We start from the raw sequence: 27,446 nt of genomic DNA on the forward strand, positions 1-27,446 counted from the left end.
GGTTTGAGTGAATGGTGGGGGTTTTGGTAGCAAGGGAGGGGACTACAGTGGCAGCCCGCTGTGAGAAGCTTCTCTAAGCTCCCACGACTCCAAGTCAGCTCCACCTCTGCACCAAAACTGAGCCAATCATCTGCACCTCTGCGATAATGTATTTAAGAAGGGACCTGTTAAGGAGAAGTTGGACTTGTGAGGAGTTGTGGCATCTGAGTGAACACCAAGGTCATTGGAGGAATGAAGGAAGAATGGAGGGGGAAGGTGTGCTGGAGCAGAAACCCTCTGTATCCTCTGGTGAGATGTCAGGGCAGCCCCCCACTGCCACTCATGAAGGTATATGGTGGAGCAGACACTGATTTATGGCCTGTGAGGGGCCTAACATAGACATTTATGGTGGCTTCACCCAAAGTCAACTGGGATTCTGTGGGAAGAAGCAGCCACCACTTTTGCAGTTTGGTGCTGGGAGGATTGCATCATGTGAGTATGTCCCACACTGGAGCAGCTCAGGAATCACTGTGGCCTGTGGGAGGGACTCCAGTTGGAGAAAGTTTGTGGAGGACTGTCACCTGTGAGAAAGGGATCATGCTGGAGCAGGGGAAAGAAGTTCCAGAAACTCCCCCCACCGAAGATGGAAGAAGCGGCAGCACTGACTGCACCCCCCATTCCCTGCCCCTGCGCCACTGGGGGGAGGAGGTAGAGATATTGGGAGCAGAGCTGAGCCAGGGAAGAAGGGAGAGGTGGGGGGAAGGTGTTCTCAAGATGCGGTAATGCTTCTCACTGTCCTGCTCTGTTAAGTTCTGTTGTTGTTAGTGTCTGTAATAAACTTATGTTCTTTTTTTCTTCCCCTAATGAGTCTGCCTTTTGCCTGTGACCATATTGTATGATTTATCTCTCCCTGTCCTATCTTGAATCCCAAGCCTGGCTTATTTTCCTCCTCCTCAGTGCTGGGGCAGAAAGGGGGAGTGAGCAGCTGTGTGGTTCTCAGTTGCCCTCTGAGCTCAAACCACAACCAGAAGCCCACTATTACTAGATAAGGTCTAGACAACAGAAGTTAGATCAGATGAGTTCTACTTGGAGTTTCATTCATTTGTATTTATTCATTAAACACATCTCATATAAATCTTTGCATGTGATATGCACGGTTTCACTATCAGCAGGAAGCAGAGCAGCAAGTATCCCACAATTTTTCAGCCATGAGTCAATATCAGTATATTTAGGTTATATGTAAAGGTATAAAGGTATAATTAATCAACTGTCAAACATAAAAGATAAAACGTACTGCATCAACCATATCTCACCAAAATTAAAATTTCTACAATTTAGATATTGTACATCTGAGTAACTTAAGCTCCCATAATAATAAATGGAAAGGAGTAAGTACTTCATTTAGACTATTTTAGATATTTGCTTTGCTTTAGGATGAGATCATTTACATTCTAATATTTCCTGCTTCACAGAATTAAAGAATCAGAGAATCACAGAATGGCTGAGGTTGGAAGGGACCTCTGGAGGTCATCTCATTCAATGCCATTGCTCAAGCAGGGCCATCTAAAGCCAGTAGCCCAGGACCATATCCAGATGGCTTTTGAATGTCTCCAAGGTTGGAGAATCCACAGGCTCCCTGGGCAACCTATTCCAGTGTTCAGTCACCTTCGCAGTAAAAAAGTGTTTTCTGAAGTTCAGAAAGAACCTCCTGGGTTTCAGTTTGTACCCATTACTTCTGGTCCTGCCACTGGGCACCACTGAAAAGACCCCAGCTTCATTTTCTTTGTACCATCCCTGCAGGTATTCATATGCATTGATGAGGTCCCTCCCTAAGTCTTCTCTTCTCCAGGATGAACAGTTCCAGCTCTCACAACCTTTCTTCATAGGACAGATGCTCCCATCCATTAATCATCTTCTTGGCCCTTTGCTGAACTCTCTCCAGTATGTCCATGTCTTTCTTGTAGTTAGGATCCCAGGACTGGACACAGGACTCCAGGTCTGGCCTGACCAGTGCTGAGTAGAAGGGAAGGATCCTCCAGTAACTTCTCTCGGGTAGCTTCCTTCCAGTAACTCTAAGCTTCAGCAACTGTACGATTCTCTCCAATTACTGTAAATCAGTCCAGATAAGTAGCTCAGATTCAGGTAGTTACATTAGATTAGAAGATTTCAACATGTAGGGTGGGCTATCCGTTGATAACAATTAGGTTTATCTATATGCTTTTCCATGGAAGAATTTTTTCTTCATCATATTTTAGTCCATTAATTAAAAGAAACGGTTCTCCTGCGCATAGAACAAAGGTAACTTATTTACTGAATAAAGAGTGAGATAGATACATGATGGAAATGTGGCAAGTTCATATGTGACATGAATTTGTTTTAACTCCCAAGCTAAACTATATGAGGAGATGGAGAAACTGGCAATGGTCCTGCAATACGATCTCTTCTGTTTTGTGTTCATAAAAATTTAATTTAGCTATTGTTATTAGTTTTGCTACAGATTCTCAAACACATTAAAATAGGTTTGTGTGGCCTCAGCACAGGCTGCTTTATCTCTCTCAACATCATTTTTTTTACCTGTGAATGAAGGCCTAATTATATGTCATACCAATACAGTAACCATTTGCAGTTCTCTGCATGACATAAAGTATTCAAAGCCCAGGATGTTCCACACAGAAACATACTGAAATCAAACGCATCCAAGGACAGTTTAAAAATGTGGTATGCCCACAGACTCGTTTGGTGGTTATTAGCTTTTCCTTGTCCTATCCATGTAAATAAGATTATTAATAATGTAGATAATACAAATTTTGGGTAAAAAAAAAAAAAAAAAAAGTTATCCATAAAAGTAACTCCCCTGCAAAACAATAGTCACCCAAATCATAAGGCTGAAGTCCAATGTTTTTCAAGCATTGAAATAGAAAACAAGAGATTTGCCCCCATGAAATGAAGACATTCCCAAAAGTAGAGCAGAACAGACACTTACTTCTAGTTCTGGGAGATCCCAAAATATCAGACCTAGAAAAATTGAGACATCACTCCATATAGAAAAGCTACAGGCAAATGTTTTTAGGAATTTCTGAGCTTTATATCTTTTCCGTGGGGGAAGCTGATATCAGCTCATGACATTGAGGCAGTGTTTCTTTTTCAGAACAATGTGCAAAATAACAATAAAATACTGAAAAAAATAGACTCCTCAAGAAAGAATGCATACAAAAGGTGTTGAAATCCAACTCTCTCTTCATTAATATTTGCTCATTTTTGGTGTAAGGGGAAATTAAGATTAACCATAATGCACATTGTTAGTAATTCTCACACTATGACCCACTTTCAGTACTTCTCGCATGCTGTCCTCATCAGTCTTTAGCGATGAAGCCATCTTTGGTCATGTAGGTAGGCACATGCTATCAGAATGCATGATACTGCCCTGCAGATTCCACATGTTTAAAAGCATTTTACCTAACATAATGCTAATTGTAGCTTTTTGTTTGTTTGTTTGTTTTTTGTTTTGTGAGTGGAAGACCAAGTTAATAACTTTGGCTGCATTTAATGCTAGGTCACATTAAAATTTACTAACAAACACAAAGATTCTTCTAGGATAACCTCTTTATTGTTAGTGTGTCAGTCCAAATCTCTCTAAATGCCCAGCTATGCCTCAGTGCACACCACTAAAATTTCACTGTCACAGAAACAATATTCTTTTACCATATGGCACTACTTTGTACCAGCTTGTTTTCCCTAACCATCCAGCATACACACACACAAAATAGCACCTGTACATTTATAATGTAGATAAATATTTCTTGTATGGAGATAGGAACATTATGCTTATTGTATCTCAAGATGGGCAAGTGGGTGACAAAAAGATCCTGGCATAAGCACGAGGGCTTTTAGTATTTTTATGTGTTCTTATAAAAGTGTAAGGAATGGTACAAAGTTCTCTTTGGGAACTCACTATGAAGTCTTTACTTCTCCCACCTCCCAGGTGATCTGCCAAATCACTGCTCTCAGAACCCAGTCAGTCCTTCACACTTTCTGAAATTAGCCCTTCTCCTCAAGACTTTTGATTTATTTACTGGATTTGTTCTTTTGATGAAACCGTATTTTGACAAAAAGACTTTAATGATAGAATTTCTTAGGCCAAGACCATCTTCTGTGACTAGGGATAATTTAAGGTTAATTTAAACATTCTAGTCACAAGAATCTCTTATATTTATGTCAGAAATATTAAACTTATTTCTTCTTAAATAAACCTCTTCAATTTATTTCAGTTAATACCTTAGTACCCTGCACAACTGATGCATCATCACTTGCTTTCCAAACTGTTTATTTTCGGTATATTCTACATGTATGTTCTCTAGCTTGGGGAAAGGAAAGGACTTCCAGGAACATACTTGACCATTAGTTTCTTTCAAGTGCCCTTCTAGGTACAAGAACTCTCCCAGGACCTATAAATGGTCCACAAATAATGGTTACAGTATCCATGTGAATAAACTCAAAGGAATTGGTTTTGTTGGCCACAAAATCTATTTTTTTTTTTAATCATCCAGCTCTTTGCTTTTTCTTCTGACAAGGTGAAAACAGGTCTGCTTTTGAATTTTTAGATTAATTTAATTTGTGCATTCTCCTTTAACTACTCTGGGAACTTTGCTGTAGAATATCAAGGAGATACATGTTGTAATATTTCCACTCCTCTGCAGTAGAGATGAGGAACTGCCTGTTGACATCTGTGCTAAACATACATCTGGCTGCAATGAAGGAAAATTTAATCTGCTTTTGTCATATGAATGGTCAAACTAAAAAATCATGTTGTCCATTATATCTTCAGACTCACAACGGACCACGGCAGATGAACTAAAGGTCTGGGGACAGAGCAATCCTGTAGAGACATTTCCCTGGAGTAATCTCCTCTCCTCAAGCAATTTAGGATTCAGAGATTTCTGGAGCTAGAAATGGTGTGTTGATATGGGCCATGATAATTTTTTTCTTCCTGAATTTCTCTGGTCAGTTTTTGAACCTGTGAAAATTTTCAGCTACAAGAGATCTAGCAACTGGACTTGTAGGAATAAAAATCTCTTTTTGCCTGTTTCAAGCATACTGCATCCTGCTGGTAAAAAATAAGGAGAAAAATGAGAAAAATCAATTGTAATTCACCTTCTCTGGGTTACTCAAAACTGTCAGCTATTATCAGAATCATTGTACATTACTTTGGAAGAAAATTTTTTCACCATTTTCCCAGATGCTTAATATCTTCCAAGACACTTTGTTCTGTATTCAGAGAGTTTTCAGCATGAGTAACTAAGTTTTATATCCACTATTTGCATTGAAGTGAAATTGAATGTCAAGGTCTTATTTATTTAATTATTTAGCTGTGGATTAATTAGTGAAGTTCTACAGAGAAAGTCAAATTCAGTACAATTTGATTCTTCATTACAGTCATTATTTGAAAGGTGGGAAGGAAATCAGAGGCTATAGCTAATGTTTGAATCTTTTGTGTAGCTGGGCCTTTGAGTATTGTCAGACAGTTATGGAAGGTTAATAAGATTTTTTGAATTCTAAACAATGTATGTCTTTTTCCCTTATCTTTCACATGCTGTAGAGAGGTTTAAATTAATAGAAATATGAGCGGAGCTATTATAATTGCCTACTTTATTATCTGCATTTTCTCCCTGTAGTGATCTGGGACTGAAGAACTTCATGATCTTCTCTGCTCTGCAGAGCAGGGGAAGCAAAAGGAAGACACTTGTCATTCGTCCATGGGCACGTTGGACTTGCAGGTCATCTCTTTCTTGTCCATTGCAACATGGGAGGCCCCTGCTTGAAAATTTTGCAATAATAACCTGATTTGCAGGCAGCAGTCTGGGAGATGAGGGGACATTCACTTTCCACAGTTTTCCTTCTCCCACTGTGTCTCATGGAAAACATCTGTATATTGTAGTCTCTGTCAGACTGGTTTTATCTGATTTGTTGTCAGAGTTACCAAAATAAGGGTGTTTCAGGCAAAGCAACAGCTGCAGACTTTAAGAACCCATTAACAATAAAAAGTCATGATATTTAAGGGGTTCTCTGAGGTACCTGAAAGTCTATCCAGCCAATCTGCTTTTCAAACCCAAGAGGTAAAGCTTACTGCAGGTAAGGACAGTATTAAAAGGAAAAATTCTGAATGTGACATATGAGATTAATTTCTTATGTATGTACTTTTTCCACTAGAACTAGCCACATTTAGTCATATTTTTAGTTGTTGTTTTTTGGTGTTTTTTTTTTTGTGTTTTGTTTTTTTGGTTTTTTTTTTTTTTTTTTTTTTTCATTTTAAATGATACTCTACATAGATGAAAAAGTCACCTGTCTTTTCCCACCCACAAGGTTCTGATTTACCTCAGCAAATCTCTGTGATATGCTTTAGAACAACTGTAGCATTCTCCTCACCATTAAGAAATAGTTAAAGGATTTTGTTGTAGTATGTTTAAAGAACCAATTTATGATTAAAATAACATGTGCTTAAACATAAGAGAAAAAATATGTGTGTGAACTGCTTATCGGATGCACAGGTCCTCCTTCTATCTACAAACGAAGGCAATGCTTCATGGAAGCCCAGCTCTGCTCAGAAGAGGTTATATGAGGTGACCTCAGCCTCAGAGGGTCTTAGCTGGTTTATGCACACATTCCAGTCCCAGCTGATTCCTTCATTCCTTTTCCAAATTTAGTTTTTGACACTGCAAAGCTGTGTTTGCCTTAACACCAGGAAGTGCTGAGACCCACTTTGTGCTAAATATCACTCTCTTGTTTTATAATACACTATTTGATTATCTGTTTTCCAAAGCATGCACACACACAAAACCAACAGGCAGCTACTAGGAATTTTTGTTAGTCTTCTGCATCTTTGCAGAGCTGGATAAATGGAGCAGGGCAAGTTTGTGAGAAGGGCCTAGAGCCACTTATTAGACACAGCTGTTTCTGAAGAGGAGCCAAGCACCTTGGGCAGCCCAGGAGGAAGGTTCCCCCCAGTCAACCTGCAGAAAGCTTTTATCAGAGGACACTCCTATGAGGACAGAGATTATAGGTTTTGCAAGACTCTGCAGTTGATTGAGACACAGCTGTGGGGTACCTGCCAGAAGGGTAATAGACACAGTTCTGCAAAATGGGTAAGCCAGTCCTAGAGACCTCCGACAGAGCAGAGCCTTGCCACTCCCCTAGTTGTTTCCACCACTAGTTCTGCATGAGTGCTTGTCTGATACCTCAGCAGGCCAGTTCCCCTTGTAAAATAAGCAGAACATTAACCCACCAAAAAATATGGATCGTTTCCTTGTAGGTTGATGAAAAACTTTCTATGCTTTCAGCCTCAGTGAGTTGTTAGATGAGACGGGGTTTTCCTGAATGAGCACGCTATTATCCACCTAGTTAAACTCAGGCCCTAGCCTGCTATCAAGGCCAAATTCACATATCAGCCATACAGTAGTAAAAAACTGTATAATACTTTTTCTCTGAAATCTTATAGGAAAGCTTTTCCTACTTACCAAAATTACCTCTCTGCCTAGCATGCTCCCAAAAGCCAGAAGCCAGGCTGTCTTTCAGCAAAGAGTTAAAAGCAGAGGTAAAATGTAAGGAGAGTATAATAAAACTATAGAAAATATTGCTTCAGCATCCCTCTTAGATGCTATCATGTCATCAAGACTGATAGATAAGTTTTGCGTCTCCTGCAGCAAAACAACAAATCATGTAGATTGTAGATTGGTAAATTAGTAACTACTTTCATACTATCTTCAGCCTATAGCAGGTGAAAACTGCCTTTTGCTACTGTTTCTATACTTCTATTGCTTTTATTGCATCAGCGCCTCTTCTCCCCTGCTTTGGACTGCAGATCAATGGCTTTTTTTCTTACTCTTAGATGGTGCTTGTAATATTTAGCCTATATTTTCAGACCTGTTTGAATACCTGTTTTCTAGTGCACTAAGTATTTCTCCAGGGCTCCCAGTATCATATCAAAAATAATATGGCCACATTAAAGCACTGATCTAGTAAAACTCACTGGTTAAAAGTGATAGATTAACTTTGTGCCAGCAGGCTGTGTGACTGATCAAATATCATCTGTCCACATCTTTATGTTTTTGATATTTCTCCTCTTTGCATGCACTATAAAACCCATAAAACAATAGAACTAATCTTGTGTTTGCTGACTGATTCAACAACACTGAGACTGGGGATTCACAGATGGACCAGGTTACATTAGAATCAGGAAGAAGGTTGATCTGATAATTGAAAGTTTGCTCTTCATAACCATGATAATACAACTTTGTCTGGGGAAACCAACTACACAAGTGAATTCCTTCTGCAAGAGTTCAGGGCTAATGCTGGCTGGGGTGACAGAAGGGCTTTGAATTGCTGCTCCAGCCAAGCTTAATTGAACATTGCACTGAATTTCAGGCTAGGGGTCCAACATCCCACTCATGGCTGAATATGCCCATGGTTACATCTATCAGACCATCAGGTGTGAGGACTGCTTATTAAGTATGCTGGTACCAAGTTAGAATTTGGTTACTTACAGCATTCAGAATAATTTTTGAGCGTGGGGTTGTCCTTTCATACATTTAAATGGATGTTTAAGCCTTTTCTTCAAATATAATTCCAAAAGATGTGGAGGTCTTTGTCTTAGGCTAAAGAGCTAGTCTACTTCTTAGTAAAGACCTTTAATTAGTAGGAGTGAACTTGGTGAAATTCTTACTTTCTAATCAGAAACTTGGTTTGGTTTTTTTTTTTTTTTTTTTTCCACCTAAGGGTAAAAAGTTGATTATAAATAGAAATGGAATGTTTTCCTCTTCCTTGTGTAATGTTTAAATGCCTAGCTGCTTCATGGCTCATCATGATAAAAAGAATTCTTCTTAAACTTCCACTCCCCATTTATTAGTAAACAGGAGGCAGATTTTTGATTCTGATTTTGACTACAACATAGTATCTATGACATGTGTCATCGTCGTACATCCACTCCTGTTTTCTTTCTCCTGGGGGCCAGGAGCCAGATTTGGCTCATTGGCAAACCACTGAGAAGTCTGACAGCTCTGTCTGGCACACAGGTCATGAGGCAAGGGAAAACAGCTATGCTTTGTCCTTCTGCTATGTGAAATGTGAGCTCAGCAGGGGCTCAGGAAAACATCTGAAACCAGGTATCTTATGCAGTGGATAAGGATGCTAACAATGAACAGCAAGTAGCAGGTGAGGATCAGAAAGCACAATCTGAGCCTACTGGCTTGTCAGACTGAATTTCCTGGCTGGTTAATAGGCTATCCTTCCTTCCATTTGTCAATGCTCTTTCATTGTCAAAAGGTCCTTGTACTTATCCATCTCAAATAACTATGTTGGTTTGGTTTTTGTGTTTTTTTGTTTGTTTGTTTGTTTTTTGTTTTTGTTTTTGTTTTTTCTTTTTTTCTCTTGACAGTTTTTCTTTCCACTGGAACTGAGCAACACCAACTTTTTTCATCCAGCCTTTGTTTCTTCACAGTTTTATACTTGACTTCTAAAATAATTATAAGTTAAAATTATTCTCCATTTTACCATTCCAGATTTCATTTTTTTCCCTGCTCAACATAGGCAACTGGACCTTAAAATCCCCACAAAAATTCCTAAAAAGTGTTAACAAGAAATATTGAGAGATACTTCCTTCGTGGTGTCATCCAGCTATCAGACATTTTTAAAACCCACTAACATTACCTGAAACTTTGATTGCTTTAATATCAGCAGCCCAGAATTTAAATTTCTTGTGACATCTTCCAAAAGGAAGAAATGATCTTTTGCAGATCAGACCAGTCAGGTCTGGGAAGGCCAACAGTTCTTTTTATGAGGTATTATGAACCCCAATTCAATGCCATTGTTTTTTATTTGGATTGTTCCTTTTCTTTGTCCATAACCACATCAGAAAGCCACAGGCTGTTTCTATACAAAGTCTGGTTTAGCATTGCAGCACAGTGCTGAAAATCTGGTCCTAACACTGCAAGCAAGCTAACACATGAACTTCAGGAAGACAACTCACTGGTCTGTGTTTGGGGGATTTCCTTCAAATAACTATTGACATCTCTATAAAGTACTTAAACACCTAATGAAAACATGAGTTAGATTTTAAATACTCATTACTGTGCTATTCTACTAGACTGAAACCAATACTTCAATTGATCCAGTTGCAAATTTTAGGATGGAGTTAAGATTTAGGGACGTGAGGCAGAGCCCCATGCTAGTTTGTTGCTGAAGGTTACTTCTACGAGACTCAACTGTAAAGTGATTTCTGGTCATTTATGCTTTGGAATCAAGTAAAGTTGGACATGGCCATCAAACCCCTATCTTTCATGTTCTTGGATATAGAAAATGATATGCCTTAGACATGCTGATCTTATGGTCCACCTAGCATTTGTGTACCTTAAATGAATAAGTCTTGACCCATAGTCAAACGTGGGGACCCAGATGTGAGACATGAGTCTCAGAGCATATGTCAATATGATGCTAATTCACTGGCAGAACACAAGGGAAAGTTCTCAGTCAAAAAGATTAGATTAAATTTATGAACAAACTTCATGCAGTTATGAGGGCTTTGTTAGATGAACAATGAAATAAAGCAGTCTGGGTTGAAGCACAAGAGATATGAAAAGTCCCATGAGGCCTTTTTAATTAAGACAATTTTGCCCAGACATAGTATATAAGGTGTGACCATCTCATGTTTTGGTGATTCTACAGCCACACATGGGAATAAGAACACATATTTTCTTGCTTGTTTAAAACTTATGGCTGTTGATATATAGAAAGTTTGATTTCTCAACTACTATGTGAATCACTGACAGTTATTTAAAACAGGACTCTGCTCAATAATAAATCAAGAACTACTTGTGCTTCTCATCAGTCACATTCCTCATTCAGAGTTTCTCATTCATACCATTTCACAGAGGATTCCTTTATTAACCAGCTGCTTCAGAAACTTGTCATATGACAACTGTAAGGGCTCTGATTCTTATTATTTAACATTAAACATAAAATCTCATTTGAATATAAAGATAGGATATTGAATGTATTTGTGTGTATGACTGTCTTCCTAAATATATATTTCAGGATTTTCCTGGTTTACCCTGAGTCTCTGCCTCAAGCCTATCCCAATTCCTGTAGCTTTTCATTGAAGATTAAAAAATATAAATTGCCTTCAGAGATGGGTCTCCTCTCACATATAGTAGTTTTGCACTAGCCTTCACAGAAGAAACAGTAAACAAAATAAATTGCAGAGATTTCCCAAACAGACAGGCATGGAGAAAATAAAATAAATCAAACAAGTAATATTTCTATGAAGAAATCTGTTTTACAAGTGTAACATGGAAACTAAGGGAATCAGTCAAACAATAGCAGACATCAGCCTGTGGTTAGAAATATTTTCTGAAAAAGCAACTCCTTTTTCTTTCCACTTCTTGCTCCAAGCTCCCCCCATCACAGGCTCCCTGGCAGCAGGACTCGGGGATAATCTCCTAAAATACCTGAGGCATAGAAACCAACAGGATTAAAGCACCTCGTGCTCCTCAGCACAGTCATGTGATGACCTGTTGATCCCAGCAAAAGGCATTGTTTCCCAGCAAAGTTCTCACTTCATTTGCCTCTACATTGTTCATGTCCTGCCGAGATTCTCCCTAAGCATAATGAAATAATTCACAATGCTTTTAGTAAAAAAATAAAACCAACAAAACCACACTTACTAATAACAGTGGTAGCTGAAGAAAACTGGATAATTCATGTGCAATTTGCCCAGCAGTAAAACGAGTGCTGTCCCTTTGCTTCAACAGGCAACTTCAAAGCATTTATAACTTCTAATGCAACCCATACAACTCTCTTAGCTCTGGTCAGGCTAGTATATGAGAAGAAAGAAGTGGGTGGTCTGGAGGCTGCCCAGTAATGTATTAAGTAAATAACACAGATACAGTGTTTGCAAGTTGCCTGTTGGGAGAAAAACAGGAGTCAAAGTTTGTTTTCCAGGCCCAGAGATAGATCATTAAAGTGCTTTCTGAAAATCTATTGGAAGGTTGCCTGTATTCCCCACAAAACTGTGGAGAAAATTTGGGTGCAGATTTCAGTGTGTCATTAACTGTCAAAGCACTATGAATTCTAGGAGAACAAAAAAATATTATTTCCTGAAAAGTTTATCTATTTGCTTTTGAAGTTACTTTGCTGTATGCTGGCCCAGGAAAGGCAGCTTACACTGAAATATAAAAATGTCAGGACAGACCATTTATTCTGGTTCTGCCCTATGTTCACACTTAATCTGATCACATTTTATGTTTGCTTTCTCCTAAAAAAATAGATAATTTACCTCCAGATTGTTTATTTTCTCATTTTTAGGTTCACTGTGCTTATTTAACTGATCAAATTCTTCTGGGTCTTTTTCTAAACAGCCATTTACTCTAAAGTATATAATCAAACAAGGAATTTGAAAAGCTGACGATTGTTTCTGTGTCCAAATTTTAATTTTACTTCCTCTCCAATTGCCAGAGGAAAGCAATCATGTGCTAAGCAGAAGATGAAAGTTTATAATAAATGTCTGTATTTTGAAATCGGTAGGAGGTGGGGAAAAAGTCACTTGGCTTTCACCCACAACATGTGATAATCAGATTAACCCTGAAGTGTATTTTGTGTGTAAATGCATCCAGGGTAGGAATGGGGAAGGTCACTGGAGGGTGCACTGTAACAGAAGTCAGCAGTGAAGCATTCCTGGTGGACAGGAGGAATTTCTTTCACACCCAGGACTTCAGAGGGGTCAGAAAGAGCACCCTGTGCACTGAAGCGTAACACCAATGCTCTCCTGCTGCTCTGTGAGGATGTCGCTGTTTGCCATGGGTTTTCTGCTAGTTATCCTTCAGCCATCCACCGGGCAGTTCCCCAGAGCCTGTGCAAACACACAGAGCTTGCTGAGGAAAGAGTGCTGTCCCCCTTGGGATGGAGACGGGTCCCCCTGTGGAGAGCTTTCCAGCAGAGGGTCCTGCCAGAACATCCTTCTGTCTCAGGCTCCGCTGGGACCACAGTTCCCTTTCTCAGGAGTGGATGACAGAGAGGACTGGCCCTCTGTATTTTATAACCGGACCTGTAAATGTGAAGGCAACTTCATGGGATTCAACTGTGGAGAGTGCAAGTTTGGTTTCTCAGGACTCAACTGCACTGAAAGGCGACTGACAACGAGAAGAAACATCTTGCACCTCACCACCAGTGAGAAGGACAAGTTTCTTGCCTACCTTAACTTTGCAAAGAACACCCCTAGTCAAGACTATGTTATTGCTACTGGCACATACATTCAGATGAACAACGGCTCCAATCCCATGTTCAGAAACATCAATGTGTATGATCTCTTTGTGTGGATGCATTATTATGCCTCTCGAGACACACTCTTAGGTGGGTCCAATGTGTGGCGGGACATTGATTTTGCCCATGAAGCCCCTGGTTTTCTGCCTTGGCATCGGGTCTTTCTGCTGATGTGGGAACGTGAGATCCAGAAGATAACAGGTGATGGGAACTTCACCATCCCCTACTGGGACTGGAGAGATGCAGAGGACTGTGTGATCTGCACTGATGAATATATGGGTGGCAGGCATCCAACCAACCCCAATTTACTCAGCCCAGCATCATTTTTCTCCTCATGGCAGGTAAGGACAAACCAAGGGGAAAGGGAAAGGAAATATCCCACCTGACTTAAGTGAGGTGCACAAGCTGGCATCTTAGCCATCCTGCATTCCCTGAGATGTTCCTGGAGAGAAAGTAAGCACTACCAGAGAGCAAATCAGGTTTTATGTAGACTCAGACTTTGTTTAGATCTGTTCATTTGTCTCTTTGTCTCTTCTCTCTTTGACTGTAAGATTTAGGCTGCTTAATTAAGAACCTAAAGTTAGGATAGAAGGAGGAAAGCTATGCCTTTGTGTCTAACCATGGCCTTCAGCAGGCTAAACAGGCTTGGGACAGCTGCAGCAGTCAGATGACAAAAAGCAGGATTTACATACACAAATTACTAGCACACAACCATTGCAGAACAATTGGGACTAAACGATGGAAGTAGAAGCAAAGAGTTTTCAAACACTTTACTGCTCTCCCAATGCATTAATTCATCCAAGAGTTAAAAAATATCAAAGTATCAAAATCTGCTTTCAACTTAAAAAAAAAAAAAAAAACACAGCATACAACAAACAAACAAACAAATCTTTAGAGCACAGAACAACCAGCTGTGTAATTCACATCAGTAGTTCAAAATACAAGAAGTAATCTCTGTTGCTCAAAAGCACTAAGAAATAAACTCAATACTTATTCCTGCTACTTAAAAGCACTACAGATTAGCCTGTAAACCAAGGTAAATTTACAATTTACATAGGTGATATTGTCTTATATAACTGAACTATACTGTGCTGTTCTAATACTGAGAGCTTCTAGACTTATTTTGTCTCTTACTTATTATTGCCACGTTGCCTAAAATACAGTGACAAAGGTCTATTGGCTTCCATAGACAGACTCCATCATGACAATAACAACAGTCGCTTCTGGCACTGAAATCTATGATTATGTTGGTGTAAATCTATCTTTTTTCTATTTATTTCTGTAGCAACAGTCCAAATGAAGGTTGGGCAGTTTTAGTGATTTAATGGAAAGTGAAAGAAATGCAAGCTCCAGCACCTCTGTGATATTCTGGCATTACAAAATAGCAACTAACTGGGTTTACTGGGCTGGTTGTACTGTATTTAGTCTTGATTTGTGCCCTCTGAATAATATATGCTGTGTATATACCTGTAAATTCAAGTATTGCTGTATACTGTAACAACAGACCTATTTTAGGACATTTTCTTGCATACACTTTGTATGTATTGACTAGTTTTCTCCCAGACAGGTACTTTTCAGGGACCATTCTCAGAATGTTTGTATGCAGTCACCCTGTTTGAGAGGCTAAGATGATTTTACTGGCTTAGACATGGATTATTTCATGACATTTGGCCTCAGTGCCCAGGAAACTTCCTGTCCACATTTAATTTACCAGTGTAAGCATAGACATAGAATAGATATATAGCTACAAACATGTACTTTCTTTCCATTTTCTAAGATTCTGCTCATTTCTAACAGTATGAAGCTGGATGAACTCTACTAACTTAATTAGATTGTATTACCAGAATGAAGTGGATCTGAGGCTGTTCTGCACTGAGCTGAATAGAGTTATGTGAAAATGATACAAGTGTTAAAGTGGATTAAATGAAACTAGAATTGCACTGGTTACATATGTCAAGTGGAGCTATCAATACAGTGTATTGGATGAGATAACCAAGGTAGTAGGAGGCAGGTTATACAAAGGAATCAGCAAGCTGCTAACAGAATTTTCTAAAAGACCTGGAGGGGTCAGGTAGTTGTGTTTAGATTATTTTTTCAAAGGTATTATTAATCATATCCAAATTCTTACATTTTTTCCATCCTGGCAATAAGTACCAGGGAAGTTTACAAGTACCAATGAATATATTTAAGAAACAGTCAGGTTTATAACTTCTCATTTAAGGTCAGTTTCCACAAATATATTCTGAAAATAAATATAATTTTTTTATTAAACAATTTGCTTTAACAGATATTTTTGCATAACTTTAATAGGTGTAACAATAAAAATTGTGCTAGGTTTAAAAGACATTGTCAGCATACAACACCTAAGTCCTTTGCTGAAGTTTTCCAAGTAATTTCTGAAAATGGGTGCTTATCACTTATAATTTTAAGTCACTTCTGGAAATGTCACACTTTTATCAAAATTTCCAAAAAAGAACTATTAACTTTACCTTCAAATGACATTATTCCCCTTTAACATCTTCTATCTATGTATATCTCTGCTGTCTCATCTAGAGAAACAATGAGAGATTGACCAGATCTGCATTTTCAGTAAGTGAGTTTGGGGTGAAGATGCAACACAAACTGATATTTCTTTATTAGCCTTGAATCTAAATTTAATCAATTATGATGGGATAACAATCAATACAGTTCCTTTAAGTAGCATAAAATATGAGATCAGAATCTCACTCCAGAAAATCAAAAGAGAACAAAAATAGCCTTAGTTTGAACCAGAAAACAGCACAGATCTGCTGCGAAATACACTGATTATCCAAGCTCTGTAGCTAAACAGCAAGAGAAAAAAAAAAACATTATAGAGGAGGATCCAGAATGTGAAGGAATTTAGGAATTTAATAAACATTCAAAATTAAAAAAACAGCAAAAGAAACCTTTTGAATAATACATCTATAATATGGTGTTCTTTTCAGAATTTCAAGTCTTTTTTCAAAAGCATAAGAAAACAATGCCTGTTATGTTAGGAAATAGTTATAGATTTATTAAAAAAGAAAAAGGTGAAGTGCCTATTTGCAGAACAGCATCTCTCTTTTTTTAATCCCTAAAGAAAGGAGAAAATACTTTATTCCATTGAGAAGTTGCCATGGCAACATGGATACCCATGAATACATGCTGAAATTCTTGCTTTTGCCTTACTTTTTCTTCAACATACTGCTGTTACCACTTAGCTGAGTGAATTATCTGTCCACATTTTTCTCTTGTTTATCATGTAAGTAAAACTTCTGATTCCTGCCTCTGTTTTTACCAGCAAGACTATCAGGAATATTTAGTGTTTTTATTTGTTTGCTTGACTCATGTTTTAGTGTAGGTGGGAAGGATTTTCTCCCGTTTTCAGTTACTTGTTTGTGATGATTCAAGTGTTGCATTCAGAATTAGGACTGCATGAGACCTACTAATGCTTTACCAAATTTTGCAACTTCATGTCAACTTAACAGAAAGCTATATGGGAAATGGAGTTCTTCCATGACATTTTAAGCATTTTTTGTTTTCATGCCTATTTCTATAATTATTCAAGATAATGGTTTTGCTAAAAAAAAAAAAAAAATAATTATTATGCCTGACTTAAATAGTAGCAAGTAAAATTCTGCTCTTCACTGCACCAGAACAAATTTGGAAAAATAACTGAAGTCAGTAGAGTTACAAGTGCATAAAAGACTTCTGTAAAAACAAGCAGAATCTTTCTGCCGTTAGTTAACATTAGAGTTTGTGGATCCCTACCGTGTGCTGGACAGACAGTGAAGAAAATAAAGCAGGAGAATCTAAGTGCTGTTTTAGTTTTGCTACTGTAGCAAGCAGGCTTTAGCCCCTGTGTTTTGTCTCTCATGAAAGAAGAGTGTCTTGAGAGAAGTAATTGCATAAACCAGAGAGCTGTCTGCTCTCAGATGTGCTGGTGTAAACCTGCAGCCAATTCTTTGTTGCAGGAACCAAGAATTTCCCTCAGCACTTCAGTCTGTATCACCCTGCAGAACCACTTATACAAATACAAAGCTACTACAAAAGGCAAACAAGTTACACAAATAGAAAATGGGTAAAATGCTCCTGAACTAATAATGACAGCACTTGAGAGCCATTACCTATAAATATGACTTCATAAGAAATATAAAATTCAGTTATTCAGACACAGCTATTTAATTCTAAGCACAGTTTATCAGGGAGATGTATTGCTAGCTGAATAGTCTGAGATGATCATCTGAAGCACTGTTTTATGTTCACCTTTAAAAACTTCAGAAAATTTTCAAAAACACAAACAACAGAAGCCAACACTACTTGATTCTTAAATTAACGAAAGTCTTACATCCATCTGCTCATGGATGCCTGAGTATCTCATGAACTCAATGACTATTTTTTATTATAATTTAATAGGGTTTGGTGCCAGCTACAGGCTGGTAAACTAAAAAACAACAGCCCAAATGGAGCAAGTAACTGTAAAATAAGAGTTTATCAAGATTGGTCTTCTAATTATATGCTTACATGGATTATAAATTTGAAACATTTCCTATTACAAAGAGGTAAGTCTCCACATGCCAAAATTCAGTACCACAGTCTGAGGGAATCAGGATCTGTGCACATCAGGAAGAGCTACTTGGGTATCCTCACACTGTTCACGTCACTATAAGCCCAAATTAATTCCCCTTTGTCCACAAGATCACTAGTGAGTGACAGTAGAGTTTGGTCTCTGGCTGGTTGGCTGTTCTCTAGCATATAGCCATGCTTGCTCAAGAGTCGTGTAGTGTTTAAAATAAACATATTCAGATCCATATAAATTCATAGTTAAGGAATTTAATAAAAATTAGGCTTTGTTAATAGTTCAGTAGAAAAAGAAGGCTGCCTGTAGAGATACATGTCTTTGTGAATTTGCTGTAGACATTAAGACAGTTACACTAATGGTACAGATTGGAGACAGCCAGGGAGCAAGGAATCACAGTCTGACAAACCAGAAAGTGTTAATGAATATTTCAGCACTAGTTGATAACAGAGCTTCATACTCCACCCAGCACCATTTTGAGGTGCTGAATGGGATATAAGTTACCCTCCAGTTCTGGGCTGCCTCTGAGCAGAGATGAAACTCAGACAGCTTTTACTGAAGACTAAGAAAATACCTTGAAGGCTCTGGGTTTGTTTCAGTGCTGTCACTTCATGTTTGTCTTACCTCCTTTTAGCTTGAGTTTCACAGCTCCTTCAGTTAATGCATATGCTGTAAGGGTCAGAAAGATAATTAATGACCTTATCCTTGCACAAAGATGTTTCTTAGAATTTCTTTGAAGCTTTGCTTTCCAAATTTTCTTCTTTTTATTCAGTCTTCTGCCTGTTTTACCTTTCCATTCCTGCTAATACTCAAAAGTACATGAAGAACAAGATACAAATACACACAGTTTCTTCAAAACTTTTTGGTCTGCTATAGCTAAAACACCTTTTAAAGCTTTGCCTATAAAAGCAACCTCCAAAAGTAGAGTTTGTTCTGTGGCAGGTTATTTGAGAATTTCTTTTAATTTTCCCAGTTTGGTGAGTAAATAGCTTCTGGATACCACTTAATTAAGATTAGATTATGACAGCCTAATGCAGCCACAAAAGTAAAAATTAAACCTATTTACAATTGCCAAATGTATTAAATCCAGTGTCAGGGTTGCACTTTAATGACGTTCTCAAGCAAGGATGTGAGAATAAGTGAAGAAAGACATAGAAAGTCAATGAATCAGTGCAAAATCTCTCTTAGCCACCTAATGGGAACCAAGGCTCCAGTTCAGGAGTCTAGACTTCATGTAGGACAAAAGGAGACATGAGGATGTGTCATGAAGTGCGCACATCATACTGTTGGGAGAACTGGGATGGGCACCGCAGATCATCAAGTCATGTTGTTGCTCTGGCTGTAGTTTGAAGTGGTTCTTTCAGGCAATATTAACCTGGAGCATAACACTACAAAAACATGCTGATACAGTTTCTGGATGAGGGCAGGCTCCTGCTTGGTGGGCTCAGAAAAGAAGCAGATCAAGGGACCAGTTCTAAAGGAAGCAGAAGTGCGGATTAACCTTTGAGTGACCATACTTCCCCAGCAAACTATGGAAGTTCAGATCACTTTGTAAGTGAGCATCTATTTCAGTACTATGGTAAATTATTCATCACCTTTTTCCAGATGTTCAGGTATATATTACATGTATTGCATGTCCCTGCGAGCACATGTCTATTAAGTCCAAAGCAACCACTAAGAATTTGTCACCAAAACCCCCAAAGCTTTGAATTTAAGAATAACAGATGAAGGACTGAACACTGCTGAAGACTCCTGTAAAGCAATTCAATTTATTTAAGTTCAGGGACTGGTCTGTGCAAGCAGTTGCAAAATAAAGACAAAAGGGTTTCCCATTTGCAAAGAAGTGCAAGACAGCATCAACACTTCCGCACATTTACAGTCTGTTTTCTAAGAAATTATACAAAGAGCTGTGCTAAAGATCTCAAATGCAGTGCACAGAGGGATTTTTTAACAGGGTGCTACAAGGCCCAGGAGCGATGCTGTGTATTCTGCACTGCCATCTGCTGGCATTTGCTCTGCTAACTACTTACATAAGATCTCCCTCAGAGTATTTTCCTAACAATTTCCCTGGAGCTCAGGAATGTATTCAAGCAGGAGAGCAGGCATTCAGTGCAGTTTGAATGCGAAGCTTTGTCCAGGGTGAACTGAGAAATTTGTTCAGCACTGTTCTAAAAAGCTAACAAAAAAAATCATGTGTTAAAGCAGCATGTTTCTAGTACAAAGTCCTCCTGCTGAATGAAAAGGCAGCAATGATGTGATCCATTTTGTGTGTGCTTTATGCAGATTGTATGCAGAAAAAAAACATTTAATTGGCCTATCAATTACACATCACATGACTGATAAATCAGCAAATTATAGTTTCAGGATAGACCCATAATTGATATTACCTAAATTACACTTTTCTGGAAAAGCATCCTGGCTAATTTCATGGCTAGGTTTTCATTTTCAGTTCAAAACAAATAGCAGAAGGTCACAAATAAGACTTTTCATTCCTGCTCCTTATGTTGACATTTCTTGACCATGAGTTACCAGATGTCTTAAAGAATGTGGCTTCTGTTTAGGATGAATTCTGTTAGTCAGACAGTACACTGAGGCATAAACAGAAGAAAAAAAAAATAACACTCTAACCATCTATAAGCCTCGTAACATTAACAACTGCATTAAATCCCATTGAAATGGATAAAGAGAACAGAGGGGAAATATTCCTTTGTTTAGATATATTTGCTCTCATGCTTGAAGATTCCCTGTACGAATATCTAAAAAGCCAGTCTTGAAGGCAGCATGTGATTTCTCTATAGGCCACAATGGGGATAAATCTCCAGGGCAGTGGGGAGAGGATGAAAAGATAGGAGATGACAGGACAGAGAAGCAAGAAGGAGATACGGTCCTAGATAAGGTACATATGAAACAGCTAAACAAAATCCACATACATACAGTTTCTGATCCAAGTGCTTCACTTGGGTTGAGCTCCACCAGCCAGGACACACTTGTCTTCTTCACTAGTGCACTTTTAGGGACATAGGTCTGTGCATTCTTTATAAACAAAGACATTACTGGAGCATCTCCCTCAGCCTGATTCATCCCCCTATTTTCCTCTAACAGGAATAAATGCTCTCAGTAACACACAACAATCATAATAACAATTGTAGCTATGCTTTGTGTTTATAACCATGGATGCCCCCCTGTCACTACCTCTCTGTTCTCAGTGGGGATTGTTGGAAGAGACTTCATAGAGTCACAGTCCTGACCCACTCTGTGAGATTCTGGAGGGAATGTGCACATGAAACTCTCTGCTGGACAACTGCCCCCAAAGGCACCTTAGTTTTTTTGTCCTGGTTGGGGCTGGCCTAGAGTTCCCGTTGGTCTGGCAGCGGGAGGAGCTGCAGCACCCTGAGACCCCAGGGGCTCCCCAGGTCCCAGTGCCCTCACCTGTGTGCGGGGGCGGGGGGAGCACAGCTGGAGGGCTGGGCCCGGATTGGCCGATAGTCCATGTCATGTGACATTGTGCTCACTATATAAAGGCAGGAGTGGGTCAGGAGGGGCTCTCACTTCTGGGAGTGCTGCTGTGGGGCCTTTGTGTTGGGGATCGCCAGCTGGGAGCAGGTGGGTGTTGGTTGGCGGGTGGTGAGCTACTGTACATTACCTGTTGATACTGCTGTCAGAGTATTGTTCTGTTACTGTTATTGAACTGTTTTTATCTCCACCTGCGAGTCTCCCTTTGCCCCTCCGATTCCCTCCCCGTTCCCAAGTGGGGGGAGGGTGGGTGAGCGGCTGCGTGGCATTTAGCCGCTGAGTAGGCTCAAACGACAACATTTTTACAGACTAGAGCAGATTTCAGCTGATAGAGCAGTCCGTAAAGATAAATTTCTCTGACAAGATTTCTTACCTCCTCAAAAAAAAAAAAAAATGAGAATAATTTATTCATGAGATTCATATTCATATGAAACTTATCATTTAAGAATTCCATATTCTTAAGAAATCTAGGTTATATCACCAACTCAGTCATACATTTTCTGTGAATTTGTGGTCAAATCATTTAGAAAACTATTCACCTCATCTCCTTCCAGTCATTCAAAAGTTAGTTAGGCAGCTAAGCAACTTGCCTTTGGCTCTGCCTTTAGTCACTTCAGAGGCACATCCATGCCTCCAGGGTGTGATTCATCCCATCCTAATGCAGAAGCAGAGCATTAAGTTGAACACTCTTAATTTTGCTTCCCTTGCTAACTGCAGTCAGGAGACTATATATGCATTGTTTTTTTTACAAATATTTTTTAATTGTCTTAGTCAATGGAGAGAGCTAGGCACCCCTAGAGATAAGTACATTTCACCTACCAGACATCTGGTTTAGGAGACACACTCAGGACATGCCTCTCTATTGACTGTCGAGGTTGTATTAAAGCATCTCAATCTGGCAACATGTACACAGCTACTGTTGGTGAAATGAATCTCCCACTCAGTTCCTTCACTAACAGAGAATCTCATGTTCTTCCATCCCATTCACAGCAGATATGATTGCTTTCACTCACCTTCTCATTCACTGATAGTTCCATGAAATAGAAATATACTCTGGAATGAAAGATATTTAGAGGTTTCAGTATTATGTGTTTTCTCACTTATGATGTCTCACTTAATGAAACCTGTTCTTTCTCCACACAGAGTTCTCATTAGCCACATTGATTACCTCCTAACCACAGAGACCTACATTTTGAAGGAATCTCTGGTGGTTTGGAGTTTTATTTGTTTTGGTGGGGTTTTCAAGAGAAAATAAATAAATAAATAAACAACAGTTTTGGTTCAGAGACTCAGCCTCACTTGAAAGTGATACAAAACAACTTATTGGAGTTTTGAGCCACTGCTGCTCTGTTTCATTTTGATGGACCCATCAGCTGTACCACTATGCACACCCACCAAACCCTCTAGTCTGATCTTTTGCTTGTCATTGTATCATATTTTTCTCCATCCTCCATCCTGATTCCATGTCAGGAAATATCCTGAATATAAAGTAGAAGGTTTATTGTACTAGAATATGAAAAAAATCCTCCTCTCATTCTGACCACTTCTCTGGCCAAGCATGGGATGCAGTGAGCTAATATAAAAGCTCATGGTCATCATAAGACCCATTTCCTTAGGTAACAAATAATCTATTGTGGTTTAAAAAGTTATTGAGGAGCATCTTAGTGACATTTACAGTCTGTGTGGACAATTAACCCATGGAAAATGTGAAGGAGTTTGACTCAGCCAAAATTATCTGACTATCATTTGAAGTTACATTGAACCACCTTGCTCTTCCATTAGTCTCAAATTGGACTGGCAGCTTCTGCAGATCATGTGACAAATAATGACTTGTTATGCCATAGTAACTGGACTTTCCCTGTGAACAACGAACATTTATATAAATGATGCTGGATTCTGAAAGTATTTAGTATGTGTATCCATCTCTCTGTTTAAGGTCCTTTCCTAATAACCCATCTCTACCATATCTTGGTTGGTGATGTATGTTCATCCCCACAACATTCCTGGGAAGCAGAGCCAAATGTTTTCCTATTTCGTACATACAGCATAATCAAGATATAGTGAAACTAACTGCTTATTCAGTCTGACAAAACACAGACAGACATTTTCGGAATAAAAGTCAACAATTTCCCTTCTTACTGTGTGGGGAGAAAAATCTGAGGTTATGGATTTGTTCAGTAGTCTGCAGAAGCCAAAACCGCTCCATTTAACAAATGCAACAGCAAATTTAACTCTGTTTGTGTCCTGCTGCATTGGTAGGTAACACTGAATTTAGCCTCAGTGAGTTTTCAAGGGCATAAATGAGAATTGATGCCTTGGTCCACATGGGTAGTTTCAGATAAAGACTAGTGTATTATTTCAAAATTTGCACTGTAGTAGAGGGGTGTCTTCTTTGAAATAATCCAGTTTATTTTAAAATCACAAACAAAAAATTTTAAAATTAATATATCTTCTTGCAACAAACTTATTATATTGTACATTTTCTTTACTCCTTTAAAAAAATATAATAATTGAAGTATCTCTTTTATTTGCTTTTATTTTGTAAAATTGCAGCTCTGCTAATAGAAAATGTTTTATACAGGTAATTTGTACTCGGTCTGAAGAGTACAACAGCAAACAGGCTTTATGCAGTGCCACAAGTGAGGGGCCTATACTGCGAAATCCTGGGAACAACGATAAATCAAGGACCCCAAGGCTCCCATCCTCAGCTGAAGTTGAATTTTGCCTATCACTGACTCAGTATGAATCTGGGTCCATGGATAAAATGGCCAATTACAGTTTCCGAAATACTTTGGAAGGTAACATGTTTTATTCTATTATGCCATTTCCATCTGTAAACTGATTCTCTCTGGGGTTAGAGTCCTTAAACTCTGGGCAGTCTGAGCTGATTCCATGAAGCACCAGTGAAAAAAGGTGAAAGAAAAAAACCAACCAACCAAACAAACAAATACAAAGCTATGCTTTCTCCTGGAATAGCACCAGACAGAAAGAACCACTTTAAAGTTATTTCATAAGAAAATAGAAATTATAGACTAGATCAGACCCTAAATCCATCTGTCAGGAGATACTGTCTCCTGCTATAGTCAGCACCAGGCACAGCAAAGAAATGTAGCACTGCATAAGAGATCGTCTAATTAACTACTTACACATGATCATAACCATGTCCATGCGGGTTACAAATTTGCCCTGGAATCCACTGCCTCCCAGAGGCCAGGCTGGACAACAAGCGTCAAAGACGATGCTTCTGGTTGGCATGTTATGCCACTGTGAACTCCATAGTAGACTTCTTCCCAGACTAAGAATTAAGGGTTAAATTATACCTCAGAAATGACCCTTAGTATCATTTCCACAAGAATTTAGTTATTTAACTATCTAATTATCCAACCTCTTTTGAATGTTCTTAGTTTGCTAGTAAACAAGAGTTCTTTGCTATAAGGAATAGTTATTCTCAATTATCTGTCTACCCAATCTCTGTTGAATCTTGCTAAACTGATAATAAACAAGGATAGCACATTATAATTATCAATAAATATTTCTACAGTATCATATTTCAGCTGAATAAAATATGATCTACATTTGGTGTCCCATAGATTTTTGTTTGCAAGGAACGGTGTAGGGGCCAAAACAATGCAATACAAGAGTCAGAGTGAGGATAAGAAACAAAGCTTTTAATATGTTCAGTATTACACTTAATGCAGTGTGGAATGCTCTAAAGCTATCTTGGGGGGAAAAAAAAAAAAAAAAAAAGTGAACCAGTTTCTGCTCTAAAACCAGTCAAAAATGTGGAATTTGTCTGCTGTAACCAACAGAGAATACAAATATTAATTGACTCCAGCTCTGGACATAGCTGTGCTTTCTACCTTTGAAAACAGAAACTGCATGAATTATGAGAAAGAAAAAAGTGACATAGCAGAGTAGAGGTTTGCTTGCATTTTTCTCCATGAAGTGTGTGAATAGATGCAAAGGGTGGAATAAGAGGAGTAGAAAAAAGGCAATTGAAGTAAACAAGTCATGAAATAATGAGGGTCTACCATCATGCTGCTAGTATTGTAAACAAAAACAAAGGCACAGTCTATGGAAATTATGTAGAGTTACATATGGATTTACTGAGAAGCAGAGTCAAAATGGACTGCTTACTTACAAAGCCTAAATTTCAGTATCACGACGGCTCATTAAATAACAATAATTCAGTGAGTACTTGCAGAAAAAGGGCAAAACCTGCTTTTTGTAAATGTTAAGTCTAAACTGGCAACTGAACAGAATCATAGATCGGGTACACCCCTTTGATATGAATGGATACATTTTCTTATTGAACATTACAGTAGCTATTTGAAAAAAGGCAACAAATAGATGTTCAACAGAATTGCACAATTATCAGGAATGCAACTACAGTTCTTAAAGGGCCTGGAAGAAGTTATTTAACTCTAGAATCAGAATCAGGATCCATCCTATGTAATTCTAAAAGGGAAAAAAAAGAGACTGAGCAGCTTCTTTTCTCCTGGCAGTGAAGGTGGACCTTTTCAAGTCCTAGGATCCATGTGGAGGGAGCCTGGGAAGCTCTAGCACACTGAGAAAAATCTCAGTATGTTAAGACTGAAGCCATGAATGTCCCCTACTTAGAAGGGAAAACCAAAAAAACCCATGAAACCAAAACCACAAAACAACCTAACATTAGACCCTTTCTATTCTATGTGAAATCCTATGAAGAAAGTGATCATGTTTGCTCATATTCCAACTCCCAGTGCAATTACCAGATCCTATATTATTGTCTAACTTTTATAGCCTAGCTAGATGAGAACAGTGCTCAAGAGCTGATATGGAAGACTTTAAATGTCAACAGAGTGACATTACCCTTCTTTCCATAAGAATATTTCATTAGAGTCAGAGATCAATGAAGTGAAACTGTGTCCACAGCGTTCCATGATAAGGGACATTTTTGGTGGTGAGTCTGCCTGAATGCAAGCCAGATGTGGCTCAGTTGGCATTTATCTATATTACTATGGAGATGGAGCTTATTCCATCAGACAGTATTCTTCTGAGACAGCTTTACATATCTTTTTTTTTGTTTAAGGATATTTTATTTTTTAATCTATATTATTTTAACACTTAACTTTACACCAGAAGACTACAAACATTTCTTTCAACTAACTTATTTAGCTAACCAGATAGTGAACTGCAATGTGAAGCCAAGAATACATGGCTAATGTTGAAAAAGATGGTGGAAATTTTTTAAATAAGTTTTACTGCCAAAACAACCCATATTTTGTTCCCTCCTTTCTTACAAATGGCCTGCTTAGTTTTTTGTTGTGTACAGCTGCCAAGCTTAAATTGCCAGCTTGCATTTATTGTGCCAGTGCCCACTTCTATGTGATGGCATTCTTACAAACCTGATAGCACTCTATAGTTCCTAACATTTACTTCTTTTTCTAAGCCAAAAGCTTCTCAATCTTTCTTTACTTGTTTACACAAGTTTGTGCTAATACACCTAAGGTCAAATTCTAATCTCTTTTAGATCCAAAGTAAATCCAAAGTAAGTCCATTGACTTTACTGGAGTTACACTAAGTTTACAAAGGTGACCAGAACAAAGCCACTGACTGTAATTGAATGGCTCCTGATTTACACCTCTGTAAGACTTACTCCATAGTTTTAGTTCTGTAATGGAAAACACCTGTGATCACTTAGAATAACTGATCATATAGAAGAACACCTTCTGGGCAAAATTTTATGCTTTTGTGTGTTTGAGTGCACTGGAACAAAGATAACACCTTTTTACCCTTTGAAGGGGTAGGTATCAGCATCATTATGACCAGATGCCAACAACGCAGGCTGAATCTGTGTTTGACTAATAGAATATGCTGCTATAGAGACTGAAGTGTAACCACAACAGCCATAAACCGCAAAGATCAGTATTCAATAAAAAAACACCCTGCTGAGTCTGAGCACATGGGGTTGCCCTCTCACTCTGGGACAGGCTGATTTCTGCTTTGAAAAGCAACAGGTTTACACATTGCCATTTGAAGTGGAAGTAATTATTTTAAATAGGATTTGTTGAATCGTAGCCCTAACTAG

The 27,446-nt window shown here is 38.5% G+C and overlaps 1 protein-coding gene across 2 annotated transcripts in view; it reads left to right on the forward strand.

Moving 5' to 3' along the window:
* Nucleotides 1-12,714: 12,714 nt before the first annotated feature.
* The window catches only part of TYR (tyrosinase), a 46,379-nt gene continuing 31,647 nt past the window's right edge, over nt 12,715-27,446 (forward strand). Inside the window, exons 1-2 of one of the 2 annotated variants that reach the window (XM_009968062.2) lie at nt 12,715-13,625; nt 23,958-24,174. In XM_009968062.2, coding sequence (XP_009966364.2) covers nt 12,783-13,625; nt 23,958-24,174 — 1,060 coding nt within the window. In that variant the 5' untranslated portion in view covers nt 12,715-12,782. The remainder of the gene's footprint in view (nt 13,626-23,957; nt 24,175-27,446) is intronic. The other variant, XM_032991000.1, reaches the window with a different exon arrangement.

This window comes from Tyto alba, unplaced genomic scaffold (genome assembly GCF_018691265.1).
Source record: "Tyto alba isolate M040663 unplaced genomic scaffold, T.alba_DEE_v4.0 Super-Scaffold_2, whole genome shotgun sequence".
In the NCBI taxonomy this organism is placed as follows: domain Eukaryota; kingdom Metazoa; phylum Chordata; class Aves; order Strigiformes; family Tytonidae; genus Tyto; species Tyto alba.